The 20338-nt window shown below is 41.7% G+C and overlaps 4 protein-coding genes across 6 annotated transcripts; 3 read left to right on the forward strand and 1 right to left on the reverse strand.

The window, feature by feature from the left end:
• Window positions 1-3606: 3606 nt before the first annotated feature.
• On the forward strand, window positions 3607-8107 carry RB195_005053 (uncharacterized protein; the record flags this gene model as incomplete). 2 transcript variants are annotated; one of them, XM_064177341.1, is made up of 7 exons in its annotated part: window positions 3610-3659; window positions 4333-4388; window positions 4745-4794; window positions 4897-4924; window positions 4985-5043; window positions 7248-7630; window positions 7690-8107. In XM_064177341.1, 7 exons carry the CDS (start codon window positions 3610-3612, stop codon window positions 8105-8107), a joined length of 1044 nt encoding a protein of 347 aa, XP_064034466.1. The 2 variants fall into 2 exon arrangements, with proteins under 2 accessions (XP_013307970.2, XP_064034466.1); XM_013452516.2 differs by lacking the exons at window positions 7248-7630; window positions 7690-8107 and having other exon boundaries at window positions 3607-3659; window positions 4985-5049.
• Window positions 8108-12511: 4404 nt separating this feature from the next.
• Window positions 12512-13379, reverse strand: RB195_005054 (uncharacterized protein; the record flags this gene model as incomplete). 2 transcript variants are annotated; one of them, XM_064177342.1, is made up of 2 exons in its annotated part: window positions 12512-13069; window positions 13308-13379. In XM_064177342.1, 2 exons carry the CDS (start codon window positions 13377-13379, stop codon window positions 12512-12514), a joined length of 630 nt encoding a protein of 209 aa, XP_064034467.1. The 2 variants fall into 2 exon arrangements, with proteins under 2 accessions (XP_064034467.1, XP_064034468.1); XM_064177343.1 differs by lacking the exon at window positions 13308-13379 and adding an exon at window positions 13127-13195.
• A 2289-nt stretch (window positions 13380-15668) lies between these two features.
• RB195_005055 (uncharacterized protein) lies at window positions 15669-16727 on the forward strand (the record flags this gene model as incomplete). The annotated part of the gene is made up of 1 exon (XM_064177344.1): window positions 15669-16727. One exon carries the CDS (start codon window positions 15669-15671, stop codon window positions 16725-16727), a length of 1059 nt encoding a protein of 352 aa, XP_064034469.1.
• A 46-nt stretch (window positions 16728-16773) lies between these two features.
• On the forward strand, window positions 16774-17127 carry RB195_005056 (uncharacterized protein; the record flags this gene model as incomplete). Its single annotated transcript, XM_064177345.1, has 1 exon — window positions 16774-17127. The coding sequence occupies one exon, from the start codon at window positions 16774-16776 to the stop codon at window positions 17125-17127; it is 354 nt and encodes a 117-aa protein (XP_064034470.1).
• Between the last annotated feature and the right edge of the window lie 3211 nt (window positions 17128-20338).

Raw genomic sequence — 20338 nt, forward strand, 5'->3', positions numbered from 1 at the left:
GAGGGTGAAGGGAAAACAGTGGTCTACTGAACTCCAACTTCTATACTCCCACAATTCTACTCTATAATGAAACTTTCATTATTAACTTGTATGCGGCCCAAACTGTGACGCTAGAGCTAGCTGTAAGAAGTAGGTGCTCGAACCATTCCAGACAATTTTGACATCAATCCATCGCCTTCCAAATGACGAAAGTTCTGAGAGTTCGCTAGAGACGGATTCGAACCATATACTGCTGTCTAAGGTGTCCCAAAGAGCTAAACAACCGAATTTTAGTGCTACAGACTAAGCACACCTAGCATTACCTCATCACCTCCACGTCAATAGCGTCACAAATCCTAGAAAAAAAAGCCTTATGTGTTATGTAACCGTGGTAACTGTAATTCCTGAAGGTTGTAAAATCAAAAGGCCACCAAGGGAGTGGGAAAAAACAGGAAAAATCGATATCGAATGCAAGCAAATTCGTTCTATATTTAATGTGTCGAAAATTCTTCTCAGACTATGAAATGAATGTTCTGGAGGGTTGGTCGAGGTATGACCAAGAAATAGTTATAGATGAAGCTGGAAAAAGTCCTAGATATTAGTCCTCCATTTTCTTGGATTTTATTTGATTTTATTTAGAGGTAAGGGACAAAAATGTTAAAGGATAAAGTGTGCGGCGTTAATCAACCCGCTTGGGATGCGCCACCATTTTCACATCGATTCAGAATCGTTTGTGGTTTCACGAACGTAACGTAACGTAAAGTAAAATAACTTTGAAGGTTAATTTCAAAGTTGCCTTGAAGTCTGGTTGGCACTAGAGCGGAATCGAACTTCCGATCAATCATGGTGTCGCCACAGTGGGCTTTTACCGACTGCGCTACACCGCGCTCACTTTCGTCATACTTTACCTGCCCGCGGAGTTCAGAGCCGCGCAGGCGGTGCGGTTCGGCGGCTCTGCACTTCGATGGTTATTCAGTATTCACAACGGTGGGTACAATAACCACTAAACCGCAGAGCCGTCAAGCCGCGGGGCGCGCGCGGCTCTGAACTCTGCAGGCAGCCTGAATGTGCAGGTCGAGTTGAATTAGAGCAGCGTTGAGTCCCCCTCCCCCCTTTCCTTCCAATTACATTTTACCCCTGTTTGACACTGCCTAAAATGAGAACTACTAGTTACCATCAATTTAAAATACGGGGCATAGAGCTAAATAGTGGATCTCAGAACTCGCAAATCATTCAGTGTAGCGTTTCCCTGCGTAAAAACGACGTCCAACCTACTTTAGCACATTTTAGCACAGTGAATTCTCGAATCTGATTATACCTATCAAAAAAAGTGTAGCTATCGGGAAAAGAATATGCACATTGTGTTCTACGGGAAGAAACGTGTTAGATTGCAATGTAGAAAGAAAAAAAATCGAATCTTAGAAAAAAAAACACAAAAAGCGAGGATCACGCGAATAAGGGTCATCTTCAAATTACTGGGTACAGTATTCAATGATTTGAAGGTGACCCTTATTCTATTTTCTACCATTCCTATATTTACAGCAATAAAGCATATCATTTAAGACTGACGGAATGCTCAAAGATAAAAAAAACACTCCGGGAAGGTCTCGGCGAGGGTTGCATTGTGATGGGAAACAGAAATCCATAATGATCTCATTGTAGATCAAAGCGGGTGTAGTGTAGCGATTAGAGATTCCGTCGAGCCGAGTTAAAGGCATCACCCCACGATCCTGAGGTGGTGCAGATTTCAGGTGGAGTATTCGTATACGGGATGGGAGACTACGGAGAGGGGGATGATTCCGTCCATTTCTTCCTAATTGCCGTAGAAAACGGCCCGGAAGATACGACTTCATTCTCCCATCCTGTATACGAATACTCCACCTGAAATCTGCACCACCTCAGGATCGTGGGGTGATGCCTTTAAGCGATTCTGAACTGAAGTGAGCGAGGTGGCGCATCCTAAGCGGATTGATTAACGAAAGACACTTAATTCTTTATCATCGTTGTAGATTATTTAGAAGTCTAAACGAGTAATACATAAACAGCTCATAGAAATCTTTGATTCGCATGACTCATACAACGCTCCACCAGCTTCTCACAACCCAACCCACACCTAACAAATTCAATATTAACTGACGCTCTTTAGATGGGTTGCTCTAATAAAAAGTGAGGGTTTTCAGCGCGGGTATCCATGAGATTGCTGCGAATATCAGAGGTAACTACCGCCGAATATCTTACTGCAAATATTTGAGCAAAAGTTGCTCCGAGAGTGTTTGGACAGTTATTTATTATTTATTCAAATCCTTTCAGTTGTGAAGAGTTCTGTTACCGCTTGCATTGCACTTCTTACTCGATTTTCAAGGGGTCTTAGAATGCAACGATAAAGGGTGAAGTGCACAGAGTTGATGTACCGTTTCGGGATGCGCCGAGGTGCTCGACGTCGATTCGGATTCGTTTTAGGTTTGTGAAAGGAGAATGAAAAAAAGAAGAAATGAAATGAAAAAATGCGCCATGAACATTAACCTAGAAGCCTTGGAGTTTTAGAAAACTCTGTGAGGTTAAGACTCTTGAGCGATTTTGAAATCAATCTATTTTCCTCAGAGAGGTAAAAGTTTTTTTTTAGCTTGCGACGATTTTAAGCCGAATGTTCTCAGATTCCCATGTCTTCCCACATTTTTTTTTTTTGATGTCGTTACGTCTAAATTTTTAACTCGACAACTCTTAGCTCACATGCCAACAAAATATAAATAAGTGTGTGATTTAGTTAAATATAAGTAAATAAATGTGTAGGAATATATGAATATAAATAAGTGCAAGCCACAAAAACTGCTTTAAAGCTGCAATTATTTACTATTTATCAAAAAAAAAACAGGACATTTGGTTGATAACACCAGATAGCTAAAAAAAACAATAAGATTACAAATAAATTAAACGAATGTAATCGCATCCATTCGCACAGAATTTCTTCGCCGCAAACAAAAGTAAGCTTATCGAAGTCATTTCAGAAGATTTCTTGGTTTATTCGTTGCTTAGACCGTGAAATGAGTGGAGATCCGATGATTCGCAGCTGTTCGCAATGTTGTTCGGTCATCTCCTCGGAAGTGTTGTATTCTGAAAAAAAGTGTGGCTTGAGAAAAAAGAAAAAAAGACAAAATTGAAGCTTTCAAATGATTCTCAAAAACTTCTCGATCATTCGAGAACTCTCTGCTTGTCCTGCTTCTAAAAATTCACTTACCTTCTCTTAAAAAGCTTCAAAACTTTAAAAGCGATAAAAAAAAGTGCACTGAGTGTTCCGATCTGTCCGATTTTATCGACTTATGAAGGGACCATTGAATAAGGACTTCATTCACGTTACAGTAAGGAGGTAAGCACCCATTTTCAGTGAAATGTCTCAGAACAACGTTAAATCTGCTCTCTGCTCTTCAATGTGTTGTCTGCTTAATTTGTGTGCACTTTAGAGTTGAAATTTATTTCGACACTAAAGAAGTGACTTAGAATGAGAACATCATGTATTAAATCTAGAATTTCAGGTCTACTTGGGACTTTTTAACGAAATTGTACAGAAATTGAAATTAGGGTAGGAGTATATATATATGGGCGCATTAGGGAGGTAAAGTCATCAAGCTCATGATGAGTCCTTTGTACATTTTCTTCGCCTTCCTCCTGACTTTTGCACAGTGGTAAGTTTATGTGAAAAATAAGGATCCCTAGTAAGCTTTCGCAAAGTCACATCAACTAACCAGACCAAATCGCTGCGCCTGAACTTAACAAATATACACTGTATAGTCAACAGACTAAGTTGAAGGCTGCGTGTCATGAAACTGTCGCCGTTGTGGCCTCAATGGGAAAATACAGAGTTCGGGGTGTAGATTGCGAATGTGAGCGTAGGCCCAGTCAATTCCTGCTCACCATACTGAAAAACGACGCAGGAACTGCATTTCTTCCAACGAGGCACATTGGAACGCGTCGCTTTGCACACACTCCGCTTTCCTCAACAGCCTATTCATTGGTTTTACTTGAATAGTTCGTTATACAGACCTCTTTGTTCTACGAGCGCTTTCTAGAAGACGCGACGCGTGCACAAGATCGAAGCCTATTCACGTAGGAACAAATGCAGTTTCTCACGCCTTTTTTCTAGGACGGTTAGGGAAAATTGCACTGAGGCTACTCGCATACTCGTATCATACTCCCCGAACTCGCCTATCTTCCCACAGTTTTTTCCTGGTGACGTCAATTTTGTGGTACGCTGCTTTTAAATTGGCAGAGCAAAGCAATTGGCAGGCATGAGCTGCTGACTTCATTCGCACATTCGTAAACATCTGTAAACATTCGCGTGATAGATTCATATCATAGGTCCAAGGCAAGCAACGAATTTGAACATGAGGAACACGGAAATGGACATGAATTTCGTGAGTTACTGCATTCTTCATGCTCCATGTGAATGCACAAAAATGCCTAATTTTCTGGAAATGTCGGAAAACAACGGGAAAAATAGAAATGGAATTACCTAGTTAAAATTGAGGGGGAAAATCCACTAAAGAACTATTTCGTCTTCAAAGTATGAACATAATCTCTCTTTAGCTATTCTTACCAGCACACAACTACGTTTTAAAATGATGCTATACTTTGTTGATAGAGAAATTAAATCTGGGTTTGGATTTCTTTTTCTTCTTCTCTATTTGTTGAAATTTTGATATATTTACAAAACGCGACTCAAAACAACACAAAAAGAAAAATCATCACTGATTGCACCCTTTTTTTCCAGCTGTTACACATTTCCGTGCAGTAGCAGCAGCAGCTCCCCTGCTCTATGGGGTGAGTTTTGGTGCAGCATTAGGAAATCTTAGATTATAGCGAATCATAGATTATAGTGATGTTCTATATTTTTATCTGACCTTTCTAACATACTTTTTTCAGTACGGATACGGATACCCATACGGCTATGGTGGGTCCGCCTTTGACCTGTTTTGAAGGTCGATTCTCGTAAAATACCTACTGCTTTAAGGTCTTGTCCCATTCAAGAACCGTAAGAAGGCCGCCCATAAGGAGAAGAGCTCGCACAGAGTCTAGGTGTGCTTCTAATCTCAATGATGGCATGAATGACTCCTGACATAGATATACCTAACATTCATGTATTACTTATCATGTAGACCTGAATAAAACTCTCTCGGATTCGTGTTCCAATCTTTTTATGCCACTAAGCAGCATGTTCGACGTTTCAGTGGATATGTCGATTAGTATGAGAGTACCTAGTTTCTCCAGTTTTTCCTCATACACGGTGTTCAAGCAAACGCCACAAAAAATCCATCCCATACATGCAGTGCTTGGAAGATGACAAACAGGAAGTTTTCAAACAGAAGCGTCATTTCATGACATACGCATCCTCTTAGGAAGGAAGGCCGCTTTTGACTTTTCCATTTTCTAAGGACGATTAGGGGAAATTGAACGGGGTCATGTCCATATTCATAATTTACGTTGCGGAAAAAGAAGCAGAAAGAAGACACAGCTCATGAAAAACGTCTACTGCGAGGACGGGTTATTGCAACTTGATGGTTATTAAATCGGTGAAACTTTGTCATACGTGTTCCTTGGATCTTCTGTGGGTACGAAAAACGGAAGAACTTCATAGAAGGATGAGAGCAAGATGGGCAGCACCCGCCAGGGAACTACGGAACAACTAAAGAACCGAGATCTCCATTTTCATCTGTTCGACTTCACAGTTCTTACAGCGCTCTATTACGCAGTAGAGACGTGGGCAGACACCGCTGCCACGTCTAGGAAGCTACTCACTACTCACTAAGCCCTTGAGAGATGTCTTCTGAACTTTAACAGGTGCCCACAACACCTAGTCAGACTTCGCGTACCCCACTTAAAGGCATCACCCCACGAATCTGAGGTGGTGCAGATTTCAGGTGGAGTATTCGTATACGGGATGGGAGACTATGGAGAGGGGGGTGATTCCGTCAATTTCTTCCTTATTGCCCTAAAAAAAACTGTCCGGAAGATGCGGCGCCGCACAGGGCTAGCGCGCTCCAGTGGAATTCCCTGTAGAAAAAAGTGCGCCAGAACGACTGAAGCCGTATCTTCCGGGCCGTTTTTTACGGCAATTAAAAAGAAATGGACGGAATCACCCCCTTCTCCATAGTCTCCCATCCCGTACACGAATACTCCACTTGAAATCCGTACCACCTCAGATTCGTGGAGTAATGCCTTTAAAGGGCAATGACCTTTCTTCATGACCCAGCGAAATATATATGGAAAGCAAAAGCATAGACTCACTACACTGGTCACATTATGAGAAGAGTCGACCTTAAATGGACGTAAATAAAAAAGTACAAATGGGATGCTAGACGCTCTCGAGGGAGCCTGCCAACGACATGGGATGCGCTAGCTGAGAGCTTAGCTGCCTAAAAACTTTCTCAACATCAATCACGAACCTTAAGGAGTTGTTGGCGAGGGAAAGAAGCCACAGAAAAAGATTCTCCCCGGAAAAAAAGACCTGGGGCCCGCACGTTCAATGAAGACGAGCTGTTTATGCAAGAAACGTCATTAAATAAATAAACGTTTCGAAATTTTTAAAGTATTATCTAGATTTTTTACTTGACCTATAGTTCGGAGTTGTTATCGATCACCATTTACGGTTTATGTTGATGGTCAATAAATAACTAAAGAAGATAATTCGATGAAACAGGACTTGTAACACTGATTCACAATTGTAGTAAGTAAGTAAGAAAGTAAGAATGAACTGAACCTTATTCATTGCTGCGCACCACCAAAAAAGCAACCAACGAGCTTTCGGAAAGGAATATAGCTGGTTTCAATACTTACAAACGAGGAACGTAATAGCACAATTACGTAGCGGCTAACCTTCCTCAACATCGGAGGCCACCCAAACATAAAAACTATGTGATGTAAGTTAGCGTTGCGACGTCTTATAAAGTATGAAAGGATAGAATGTCTGCTGTTGATCAATCCGCTTGGGATGCGCCATCACATTCACTTCAACTCAGAATATCTTGAGATTTACGAACGATTTTTTTTCTTTTCTTTCTTCTTGAGATTTTTTAAAAAGATTTCTTGAGGTTCGATTTCTTGAGATTTTTTTTTAAAGTATAAGACATTATACGTTATAAGAGTATAAGGCATATAGAAAGTGAAATTGGCCTTTACAATGACTTACGGGGGCAAGCCAACGAGCCACGTCAGTGTTTTTATCCTCGCAGACAGGTCTGATACCAATTTACCGACTCCGAAAGGGTGAATTCCAGAAGCCCTTCTCTCTACGCTGGACGTGGGAGTCACCCGGTGGAGGGTACCGTAATGAAATAGACCACAGCATCGTCAATAAAAGGTGCCGCGTGACGGACGTCGTTGTTGTGCCGAAGTTCTATACGGGATGGGACCATCGCCTCTTCCGAGGAAGATTTTCATTCACAAGGAGAGAAGAGAAAGCCGCCAAGTTCAGAGAGCGAAATCCCAGAACTATCATTAACTGGGATCTCTTCGCTACGTTTGCCGGCTTTTGGGAAGATTCCGCAATGAACAACATCGACGAGGAATATGACCGGCTCGTTGAACACCTTCACGACCGCGCGAAGAAGGCTGAGGATTTTAAAACCACCACGAGACTCCTGTCTCTTGAAACTCTCGAGTTGATACTCCAGCAGCACGAGCCCAAGAACTCGCGTCCGACCTCGCAAGGCTTTGCAGAAAGGCGACAAACCAAGACCTTAAAAAGAAAAGAGCAGAGGTGCTGGCTGAAGCTGTAGAGGCGGGGAAGAGCATCCGCTATCCCCGTCGTGACTTCGCCAGTCGCAAGACGAGGATGACTGCTCTCCGGAACCCGAAGGGAACAGCTATCGAGAAGGGGATGGAGAAAATCATCTATGATTTCTACTCTGATCTCTTCGACAGCCATACCCACTTGTCTCCTCACCATCTGAGGGAACACGGACATGTCATTCCAGAGGTTCCTCCGAAGTACGACATGCTATCATGTCGGCAAAAATCGTACGGCACCCGGTCCTGGCAGAATAAGACCAGGACAACTGAAGAATCTTTCGCCAATATTCATCAACACCCTTGCGAATCTCTTTACACGTTACCTGTCGGAATACAAGGTTCCTAAACACCTATTTGTCGACTCCGGACGGATCAACGGCCTGGAGAAAACTAGGGCGGATTTTTCGAACCTCCGATCGATCGTGCAGGCAGCAGAACTTCTAGCCGCTACACTACAGTATTCGAATACGCGAATCTGACTATACCATCAATAAATCTAATGTGAATGTCGGAAAAAGAATACGCATATTATATTCTCCGAGAAGAAACGTGTTAGAATGTAGTGTACAAAGCGAAAATTGTCTTAGAAAAAAACACAACAAGCGAAGGTCCTTTAATGATTAAATGTAGGAACGGTGCACACGCGAATAAAGATCATTCTCAAATTACTGGATTCAGTAATCAGTGATTTGAAGGTGACCCTTATTTTAATGTCTACCGTTCCTATATTTACAGCTATGAAGCACACGATTTAAAACTGATCGAATCCTCAAAGGTCGATGAACAGGCAAAAAAATCACTCCAGGAAGGACTCGACGAGGGGTACATTGTGATGGGAGACAGAAATCCACAATAATCTCACTGAAGATCATTTAGAAGTCTAAATAATTAAGTAATCCAAAAACAGCTATCTATTAGCTACCTAAAAAAAGCTAGAAGTCTTTGAGACTCATGTGGCTCATACAAAGCTCCACCAGCTTCATACCCGTACTTAAAAAATTCAATATTAAATGAGGTTCTTTAAATTGGTGATTGTAAATGTGAATTGAAAAGTGAGGATTTTCAGCAGCAGGTATCCATGAGATCGCTGCGAATGTCGGAGGTACATAACCGCCGCCAAATATCTTACTGTAAGATATTTAAGCAGAAGCTGCTCCGTGTTTGGGCAGTTTTCCATGTGGTTAACTTTTTGTAAACTGTTGTCCGCCTTTTTGTTTTTTAAGCGTAATTATTTTATTTCTATTATCTTATCTATTTATTACTTATCTAATTTTTTAAATGCTTTTTCATCTCATCTATTATTTATTTTAATTCTTTGAGTTCTGAAGAGTTTTGTTACCGCTTGCATTGCACTTCATACTTGATTTTCGAAGTTTTTTAGAATGCAACGATGAAGGATGAAGTGCACAGCGTTGATGTGCCGTTTCGGGATGAGATGATTCAGAATCGTATTAGGTTTACGATAGGAGAATGAAAAAAGAAGAAATGAGTTGGAATGAAAAAATGCGGCCTGATCAACCCACGAGGCTAGATGTTTTAGAGACTTGTGTGAAGTTAAGACTCTTAAGCGATTTTGAAATCAACTTATTCTCCTCAAAACCTCTTTTAGCTTGCGGCGGCTTCGGTTCCCATATCTGTATACATTTTTTTGGTTTAGTTCGTTTAAATTTTTAGTACGACTATTCTTAGCTCAAATGCCACCAAAATATAAAAATATGATTTAAATAAATATCATGCTGTATAATAACGCGCTTAATCCGTACGTACGTACGTATATGTGTGTGTGTCACGAAAATACTCCGGAACCAGATGGTACGGATCCCACGGGGTCGGAATGGTGCGCCGGTGCCAATAAGCTAAAGAGTGGGGAGAGACGGGTTCCACTGCTTCGGATTGGTGCGTGGGGGCCCCAAAGCGGTCGAATGGGTTTCTGTGGTTCCTTCACATACCTATTTCCCAGCATGTCTCCCTGATGCTGCTAACATTCTTCCTCCAAAAAGAATAAACACATATACGAACGGCTGCTCGAATACAATACATGGTAGCCAAAAGTTCACGATCTGACGTAGAACGTTATTTTAATCTCTACGACAGTGATATTCACGTCTTCATGTTAGCACCTCCTTCTTTGCTAATAGTTGAGAACGGAGGAAGCTCATACTTCGGATGTTTCCAAGCTGTGGAGGCTTGAGAGGAACATAGATGTAAAATCAAGTTGGGTTGCTCTCCAAATATAGAACTGAGGCGAGCGAAGCGAACACCAAATTAAGCATTTGCCAAACAAGGAAACTTAAGTAGCATTCACAATATAAAGGATTCAGGTAGAGAGGAGAGAGCGATTGAATGCACTGAGTTCTCCACAAAAAAACAGAAACATTTCCTCTCATTTTCCATTCTGCAACGTTACCGTTCTTTTGTTTTGTTTGTTGTTGTTTTGCATCTTCTTTCTTTTGTTTTCTTTCCAGACGGAAAAGTCTTAGTGCAAGGAAGATATTCTAGTACGGAAAACTTACTTGTTCTTCATTTTCAGCTACGGCATCGTCGATTCCACTTTCTAAGCAGAAGCATGAATTGGAAGGTTTCGGCGCACACATAATGCGGAATTTCTTCAGCGATAGAACAATTTTCGTTTTTCGTGGTAACAGAAAAAAAACCTTTGTTGAGGATTTTAAAAACGTTTCAAAGTTAAAACAAGTAGAAATTAACATGCGGAATGAAACCCAATCTGACGGGAAGGTGCATAAGTAGTCCGTCTTGCCAACTTGACAGCTCAACAGTAGCTGAGCCGATAATTGTAGACTATAATCCTGCACCTCAGTCAAAATATTGGGCAAAGTGTAGGAACGTTTTTTTTTTGCGCGCAAATCGATTACAGCAGTATTGAGTGGCCTCCGAATTACGCTTTACCCCAAAGCATCATCCGTATTCCGAATTTTAGCCAAATTCACTCTCATATACGAAAGCGATCTCAGTCTCATGCACAAAGAAACTCGTTCGCGAAATGTCGTGCAGATACCAATGAAATAAAGTCCTCCCCTTAAAAAATCTAGCACTCCAAATACGAATTTTTTTAAATATTGGTGAAAACGCAGTTGAGTAGGCGGGGGCAAAAATCATTCTTAACTGTCAAATGGCTTTCAATTTGAGAAGATGATAATCATTTCATCGACCGAGAGTTCGCAAAAGCTAGTAAGAAAAAAATGAAAATAGAGCTAGGACTGTAAATAGAAACCCTCTACATAGATTTGCTGGAAGTAAATAGCTAAGTCATATCATGCAGTACTAAAAAAAGAACCGAAAGTGTCCTGAATGATGACTTTGCTGCATTTCGCGATTGACAGTTAAGAACGGTCTTTATGCTCTACGAAGGATTTTTAAACAATGAGTGTTAAATGTAAATAAATATTAAAATACAGTCGATGAGAGCAGTGTTGAGTGCCTTCCCACCACTCCGTTTTCACCTGATAATGAACAGGATCCCATAATTGGAGAAGAAATGGTCAGGGGACATCGACCCAAAGAGTGCATATCCGTTCAATAACAATTAGCTTGCCTAGCGCGAACTCTGAAATCCAGAGCTGAAGAAGAGTTTGGAACCATTCTATTTCTTTTCGAAAGGAATATTAATCTAGAACCTCGAAGGACGGATACAGTGAGGTTTCATGTAATTTCACATCAAAGTAGTGGTGTGATGCCCATCCCAATTCGTTAGTCTGATAAAACGCTTAATCAATAACAAACAGAAAAATCGGAAATTGAAGATGTTTGATGCATCTATATACAGTCAGCAGGGGTTGCTAAATGGTAGGATGTTTCGGTATGGATTGAAAATGCCACACCTTAGACGTCAACGCCTGACAACTCCACCAAACAATTTTTTTCATTATTGAGTTAGTCACCAGCCATAAAATGGAAGAATTACTGTCGCCCGCTCGACCAGTTCGAAGATCAACGGGAGTCAAGGTGATCAAGGTGATTGACTTGCTTGAGATTGCTCTGAATATCTTTTCATAAACGATTGGGAATCTTGCAGCCCACATGAGCAGTGGCTATTGATCGCAGCCATACAATCTCCAGAAAGGGCGCATAGCAACGGTCCAGCGTTGCGGTTTACGAGAGACTCGAAAAATACTTTCGAGTATTCATTCACAACTGCAGCCCCGTTATTGATTGTTCCGCGCAAAACTGCTGACTCAACCATTTATAGTGGACATTTGGTGATTCGACGCGAGATTCGGATTACTTACCGTCAATTATATGACCATTACTTCCCTATAACTATTGTATAATTAATCCAGTGAGAACATTTTTCTGCATCGCTTTTATAGAAATGACTCTTTTGCATAATTGCCGCAAACTTTCTTAATCCAGTCGCTTTTCTCTTTAATAACTTGGCGAAATTTCAAGATACCTAAGAATTGCTTCTATAACGAGAAAAATCAAGAAAAAAATCCAATAAGAAGTGGTTCCAAACCACCCACAAGAAAGTAACAACAGAACATTCATTAATTCAATGAGTTTATTCCGTACGATATGCTCGATAAAACGTAGTAAAACATACAACTCGATACAATGATATCTACAGCTACAATAAATACACAACAAGTTTGTACTTAAACAATGTTCTCAGGCAAAACCACAAGGTCCTGAGAGAATTTGTTACCGAAATCTCTTAGGACGTGAAGTTTTGTCTGAGATTACATGGTGAATTACAAACAAAATTACAATCTCACAAGACCACTGCTCTGTCCTAGAATCGAGGAAATCCCCAGTAAGCCCAAGGAAAGTGTCCACGACGATAGTGGCTACGACGACCATGACCACGCGGCGACGGTGGTCCTGGTGGGAAGTTCCAAGGTCCAAAGAAAGGTGGACGGTCCTCAAATGGTCGCATTCGTGCAAATGGGCCAAAATAACGTAGATCGCCCTGCGGACCTTTGTGATGACGTTCACGACTTCTGGAGCGAGATCTGGAGCTGCCACGGGAGTGTGAGCGATCCCGGCCACGGCTGATTGAGCGCGTACGATTGCGCGAATGAGAACGGGTCCTATCACGATTTTTTGGTCGTCCTCTCATCGTGGCTCGCCTGTGATGACGTCCACGTGGACGACGATGGTGCCGTGCCGTCTCGTCATCACTGTCAGAGCACGAAATCACGTCATTATCAGAACGTGCGAATAGTTTCACAGTTGGATTGTCCTTGCTAGCTGTGAATAGATCATCAGCATTTTCGACCACACTCTGATCACCGTCGAAATCGACCCAGTAAATACTTCCGACGTCGAAGTCGAGTTCAGAGATCTTTTTCTGGAATGATTCCTACAGATCCTTTTTATCCTTGTAGGTGATCGAGAATCTTGGCACATTATCGCGGAATATTTTGAAGGAGACAGTTTTCTCCTCTGTGGATGGGTTACTGGCAGCTGAGGACATGGAACCAGTTGATGTGGCGAGCTGCTGACGTTTATGTACCGGGCAGAAAAATGATCAAGATGTGTGTTTCGAAAGTCACTGAGGGGCGGAGCGAGCGATGGCCGCAGCGTACCGGCCCCGATGACTCATCGTTCCATACTTTTTGTGCAAATACATGGCTTTTCGCGGAATTTCGAAAAAGCATCGCGTTTAATCAAAAAGCGATAGTGTGCTATCGCTCATTTTCGAAAATAACGCAAGAGAACTTTGAGATAAACAAAGCGGAGAACGTGAAAATACATGGATGGTGCGTTGGAAAGAGCGTTTCACTGTGTCTGATCACAGTAACTGGATGATGTTTCTTGCAGAGAAGGGAATTTCTCGTACTGGCAGTTACTGCTCTGCAGAAAAATTGCTATTAATCTCGATGACTCATTCAATCGAATATGTGACGTACCAAGCAATTTTTCTCCGTTTCATGGAGTGTAGATTTTGTGGAGTGTAGACGTACTGTGAAGATTTCACTGACGTTTAGGGTGTGTCCTCACTGCAAATCCTAACGTAGTGTTTATTTTTTATTGTTACAAGAGTTGCTTCAAAACCGAAGATAAATTATTGAGAGGTATGATACGCCGAATCCGGCGTAACGGAGTCGATAACAGGTTCCGCTACGACCGAACTCTATGCCGATGGTTCGAAACAGCCCTACACCAAATCAAGCCTTTCATCCCTCTATAAATTGCTACCAGACTTACTTGAGAGAATAAAAACACAGATCTGGAGGATACAAACACTGACTTGATACATCAGCTAGCTTTAGCACGTCATTGTGCAGGCTAAATACCGTTCGTAGATCTCAAACGATTATGAACTGAAGTGAACGAGGTGGTTCATCCGTAGCTGATTGATTAACGCCGCCCACTTCATCCTTTATCCTTGCTGCTCTTACGAGAAACGAGAAATGATAAACGCAAAAAATATGCAGGTAAGTTGTCCTGATAGGTGTGGCAGCAACTGCGCCCTCTTCTGACTGGCTTTGTTTTGCTAACATTATGCACGTATCTTTGAAATGATATGAGTAATTTATTGAATTTTCATGTTTTTTCTTTGCTGTCCACTCACGGAATTCCCGAAAAATCTAAGCGGATTGTGCATATCCTGTTGTTTAACAGAATGAGCGCTTGCAAATTTTCATACAAGACATCCAGTGAGTAATGCCAATAATATTCTAAATAGTATGAACATGGGCGTTAAATGAGTTCAAGAGAGTAAACGTGCTTTCTAATAATCCTGGTCTCGTTGCGCCTTTGATTAGGGTAGAGTAGTAAGAAGCGGGATTGTTTGGCAATCAGAAAGAAGCGCCAGATGCGTCGCGTACCTGGTTTGGTACCAACTATATCTGGTACATGGGTGAGCGGAAAGGTGTCCGGTAGGCCTACTCGCAATTCCCTGAGAATTTTGAAGTGTCTATACAGCAAAATTAGCTGTAAAACATCTAAGCAGGCGTTTTTAATCCAAATAAATTAGTTAATAAATTTCCAAGGTCTGACGAAGGCGACGACGCCGAAACTTTAGCCGCAATAAAGTGTGTTAAAATGATTGGCTCTTGCTTCCATTTGATGATCGACAAGTTAACTAATAAATGATTATCCAGGTGGACGTGGAACCAGTATCTGGTATCGGAAGCAGAATTATTTTTTTTTGAGAGTGCTGAGGTGAGTTTTGTTCATTTACCTGGTACTGGTGTCATGTTTATAAAGGAGCCCTAGGTCAAAGATGTACCCAGGCGTGCCGATATATATGCATTAGGCTCCCACACGCAGAAGGTTTATTAACTGTCGATTACAAAGTTTTCACGACTGGGTATCACAAAACGTTTCATTTGTAGATTAGGAATGCGAGCATTGCCCCGTCCAACTCCCCTAATCTTCCTGAAAAACGTGCGAGTAACTGCGTTTCTAGTATATGTTACGTGTAAACGCCACGCCGTGCTACGCTACAACATTGTTCTAGGAGATCGATGAGGTCTTCCCAACAGCCTATTCAAGTGGATCCATAAAACCAGACTTCTACTAGACGTTTATAATCCAGTTAAATTTATTAGTAGATGATTATCCATACCGGTTTCTATTCAGTTGTCGACGGAAGTAGAAAATTTACGTTCTTAGTGGATCCTGAAAGAAGTTGTGTGTATTTAGCTGATGCGCTATCATGTTTTCAAAAAAGCCGATCAATAAGCCTTAACACGCATAACACCTTCATTGTTCCTTCATTCAAAACAAAAAGACAAGATCTGATCATTTTCCTCTCGAGTGTCATGATCATGCTATATAATAACGCGCTTAGTCCGTGTATGTGTGTGTTTGTCTGTGTGTCACGCAAATACCGCATCATGATGCAAAACTCTGCATTGCTGAGGTGCCGAACCATCACCTTGCACCAGATAGGCGGGCACTCTACCTTTTCACCACTGTCCAAATTTAAGTTGCTATGTATGTTGGCTCCAGAGGTTCTCCCGTCCGAGATAAGACATGCTATCATGTCGGTAAGAATTCGTATGGCACCCGGTACCGAGAGAATAGGACCAGAACACCTGAAAAACCCTCCGTCAGTACTCATCAACAGCCTGGCGAGGCTCTTTACACGTTATCTGTCGGAATGCAAGGTTCCTAAACAGTGGAAGACCAGCAATACCGTGTTGTTGTATAAAATGGGAGATCCACATGACATCGGCAACTATCAACCAATCTGCTTACTGTCCGTCATCTACAAGCTCTTTACAAAAGTGATCCTTAGTAGGATTGAAAAAGTCTTGGATGAAGGACAGCCATGCGAGCAAGCAGGGTTTCGAAAAGGATTCAGGGCGATTGACCATATTCACACTGTTTCGAAACTCATCGAGGTATCACGAGAGTACAAGATGCCGCTCTGTCTCATCTTCATCGACTTAAAGAAGGCCTTCGACTCAGTTGAGACGGAAGCGGTCGTGGAAGCCTTGGACAACCAAGGCGTTCCTACTCAGTACATAAAGGTACTTCGAGAGTTATACAGAAACTTCACGACCGGAATTTCGCCATTCTACAAGAACATCATCATTGATGTGAAGAGGGGGGTCCGACAGGGTGATACAATTTCACCCAAAATATTCACAGCCACCCTCGAGAACGCAATGCGAAAGTTGGAATGGGACGACATGGGAGTGAAAGTTGATGGTCGGCAGCTACACCATTTGCGCTTTGCTGATGACATCGTACTGATAACATCCAATATCAGCCAAGCGGAACGAATGCTGACCGAATTCGACGAAACATGTGGATGCATTGGTCTTCAGCTGAATCTGCAAAAGACGATGTTCGTGCGCAACGGATCTGTCTCGGATGCCCCATTCACGCTCAACGGAACGAACATATCCGAATGCACCAGCTACGTTTATCTAGGTCGGGAATTGAACATGATGAATGACCTGACCCTCCAGCTGGGTAGGAGGAGAAGAGCGGCTTGGGGAGCGTACAAGAGCATCAAGGATGTAGTGAAGAAAACTAGGAACACCTGATTCCGTGCCCACTTCTTCAACACCGCCGTACTTCCTGCTTTGACCTATGCTTCGAAAACGGGAACTTGAATTGAGAAAGAAGGAACATGTTTCGCAAGCATTGGAAGAGATGTTTAGAAACGCCGCGCGTGCCAAGGAAAGTAAAAAAGGGGGCCGGACACGTGATCGCTTTAACGACAACCGATGGACCCGAGCCGTGAGCGACTGGGTTCCCCGAGATATTAAGCGCACTACAGGAAGACCGCCGACCCGATGGTTAGATTTCTTCACGGAGTCCTTCAGAGAAAATTTTGATGCTCTTCGTGTCCCACGCGAAAGGAGGAACCATCGGGCTACTCTGGCACGCGATCGGGACAAATGGAAGAATTACTGGCGTCCGCTTGACCAGTTCGAAGACTAACGGGAGTCACGGTGATCAAGGTGGGACATTCGAGGACACTAGGGCAGATTCGAACCTCCGATCGATCGTGCAGAAAGCGGAACCTCTAACCGCTACACTACAGTATTCGAACACGCAAATCTGACTACACTATCAATAAATCAAATGTGGCTGTCAGGAAAAGAATACGCATATTATATTCTCCGAGAAGAAACGTGTTAGAATGTAGTGTACAAAGCGAAAATTGTCTTAGAAAAAAACACAACAGGCGGGGGTTCTTTAATGATTAAATGTAGGAACGGTGCACATGCGAATAAAGATCATTCTTAAATTACTGGATTCAGTAACCAGTGATTTGAAGGTGACCCTTATTTTAATGCCTACCGTTCCTATATTTACAGCTATGAAGCACACGATTTGAAACTGATCGAATCCTCAAAGATCGATGAACAGGCAAAAAAATCACTCCAGGAAGGATTCGGTGAAGGTTGCATTGTGATGGGAAATAGAAATCCACAATGATCTTTTCTGTACATCAGGGCGCGTGTAGTGTAGCGATTAGAGATTCGGCTGCTTACCCGATCGATCGGAGGTTCGGATCCGCCCTAGTGCACATTAAGCCATCCGGGGTCGATAAATTGGTACCAGGCTTCTCTTGGAGGATAAAAACACTGACTTGACACATTGGCTAGCCCCCGCAAGTCATTGTACAGGCCAGTTACTCGTCCGTAAACCTCAAACGATTCTTAATTTAAATGAACCTGGGGGCGTATCCCAAGCGGATTGATTAACATTTCATCTTTTATCCATGTTGTAGATCATTTAGAATTCTAAATGAATAAGTGATCCACAAACATTTCTTACAAGCCTTTGAATCGCATGGCTCATACAAACTCCACCAGCTTATCACAACACAACCCACACCTAACAAATTCAATATTAACTGACGCTCTTTAAATGGGTTGCTCTAATGAAAAGTGAGGATTTTCAGCAGCAGGTGTCCATGAGAGTGCTGCGAATATCAGAGATAACTACCGCCGAATATCTTTCTGCAAATATTTGAGCAGAAGTTGCTTCGAGAGTGCTTGGACGGTTTTCCATGTGCTCTTTTGGTAATCTGTTGTCCGCCTTTCGCCTTTTAAATGTATTTCTTATTTATTTCATTTTATCTACTTGTTAGTTATTTTATTTTTCAATTTTTTTAATCTTTTTTATTATTTGTTATTTATTTTACTCTTTTCAGTTGTGAAAAGTTCTGTTAGCGCTTACATTGTACTTCGCTCTTGATTTCCAAGATTTTATAAAATGCAACGATAAAGGATGAAGTGGATACCAACAATCTCCAAGTCCTCTCTTCTTGAAACAAAAAGACGAGTTTGTCGAGACGTCAGGCCAATAAAAAGTTTCACCTAAACCTCGTTGGCATAACAAGAAAACATGAAGTGGATACCGTTGATGTGCCGTTTCGAGGTGCCCGACGTCGAGTCAGAATCGTATTAGGTTTATGAAAGGAGAATGAAAAAAGAAGAAGTGAAATGAAAAAATGCGACCTAAACAATAACCTAGAAGTTTTAGAGACCTTTGTGAAGTCAAGACTCGTATCCTACCATACGGTTTTGAAATCAATTTATTCTCCTCAAAAAATTTTTTTAGCTTGCTGCGGTTTCGACTCCCATATCTTTACACACTTTTTCGCCATGCACCTGATAGGCGAGCACTCTACCTTTTATCCATTGTCCAAAATTATGTAGCCATCTATGTTGAGCATGATAAGGCAAGTTTGTTTCTCTCATATGTTAATGAGGGCAAATAAACTTTTATGTGAGTGTATACTCCCAAATTTGCAAACTATCATACTGTCATAATCATATCATAATAACGGGCTTATTCTGTCACGTGTGTGCGTCTGTGTATGCGTGTGTCTCAGTCAAGAAATTCGAAAGAGAGAGGGAGACGGATACCATAGCGTCGGTTTGATACGCTAGAGCCTCAACGCGGTAAAATTAGGTGAGACAAGTCCTGCGGCGTCGAATTCGTGCCCCGGAGCAGGATAGCTGTAAAATGGGGTGGTACGGGTCCCACGGTGCCAATAAGCTACAGAGTGGGCAGAGACAGGTTCCACTCCGTCGGATTGGTGAGCGGGAGACCCAAGGCGGTAGAATGGGTTTCCATGGTCTCTTCGCATATCTATTTCCCAGTATGTCTCCTTATACTGTTAACGTCCTTTCTTCAAAAAGAGGAAACACACGTGCGAACGGCTGCTTGAACACAACACACAGTAGGCAACGGATAACGCGATCTAACGTAGAACGTTATTTTTGTCACTACGATGGTGATATTCAGAACGGAGGAAACTCATACTTTGAATAATGCAAATTGTGGAGATGTAAGAGAAACATAGATTTAAAATCTAGTTTGATTGTTCTTCAAATACAAATTCGACGCGTTTAGGGAAAAACCATAAAATCTTACATCTATGCTTAAATTTTTGGGTAAAAAATTAAAAAAAGCGTTGACAGAAAAAAATAATCCTAATTTTACAGAAAAAGGATGTCGCAACTGTTATTTCTTATTGATCGTGAAGGCGAGCGAAGCGAACACCAAAAACAAAAAGCCTAAAGTCGGGCTTTAGTCGGACGTTCAGGCTGGATAGTAAACAAATGTATAGGAATATAGGAATATAAATAAATGTAAGCCCCCAAAACTGCTTTAAAGCTACAACCATCTACTATTTATCAAAAAACAGTACATCTGGTTGATAACACCGGATAGCTAAAAAAAACAATAAGATTACAAATAAATTAAACAAATGTAATCGCATCCGTTCGCACAGAATTTCTTCGCCGCAAACAAAAGTAAGCTTATCGAAGTCATTTCAGAAGAAATCTCGGCTAATTCGTTGCTTCGACCGTGAAATGAGTGGAGACCAAAGGATTCGCAGCTGTTCGCAATGTTCTTCCGGTCATCTCCTCGGAAGTATTGTATTCTGAAAAATGTGTGGCTCGAGAAAAAAGAAAAAAAGCAAGAAAATTAAGGTTTTCAATTGATTCCCAAAGACTTCTCAAATTTTTCGAAAACACTCTGCTTGTCCTGTTTTTAAAAATTCACTTACCTTCGGAACTTATATCGTTTGACTACCTTCTCGTAAAAATCTCACTTTAAAAGCGATAAAAAAATGCACTGAGTGTTCCGATCTGTCCGATATTATCGATTTTTGATGGGACCATTAAAG

The sequence above is a fragment of the Necator americanus genome, chromosome I, assembly GCF_031761385.1.
Source record: "Necator americanus strain Aroian chromosome I, whole genome shotgun sequence".
Lineage (NCBI taxonomy): Eukaryota > Metazoa > Nematoda > Chromadorea > Rhabditida > Ancylostomatidae > Necator > Necator americanus.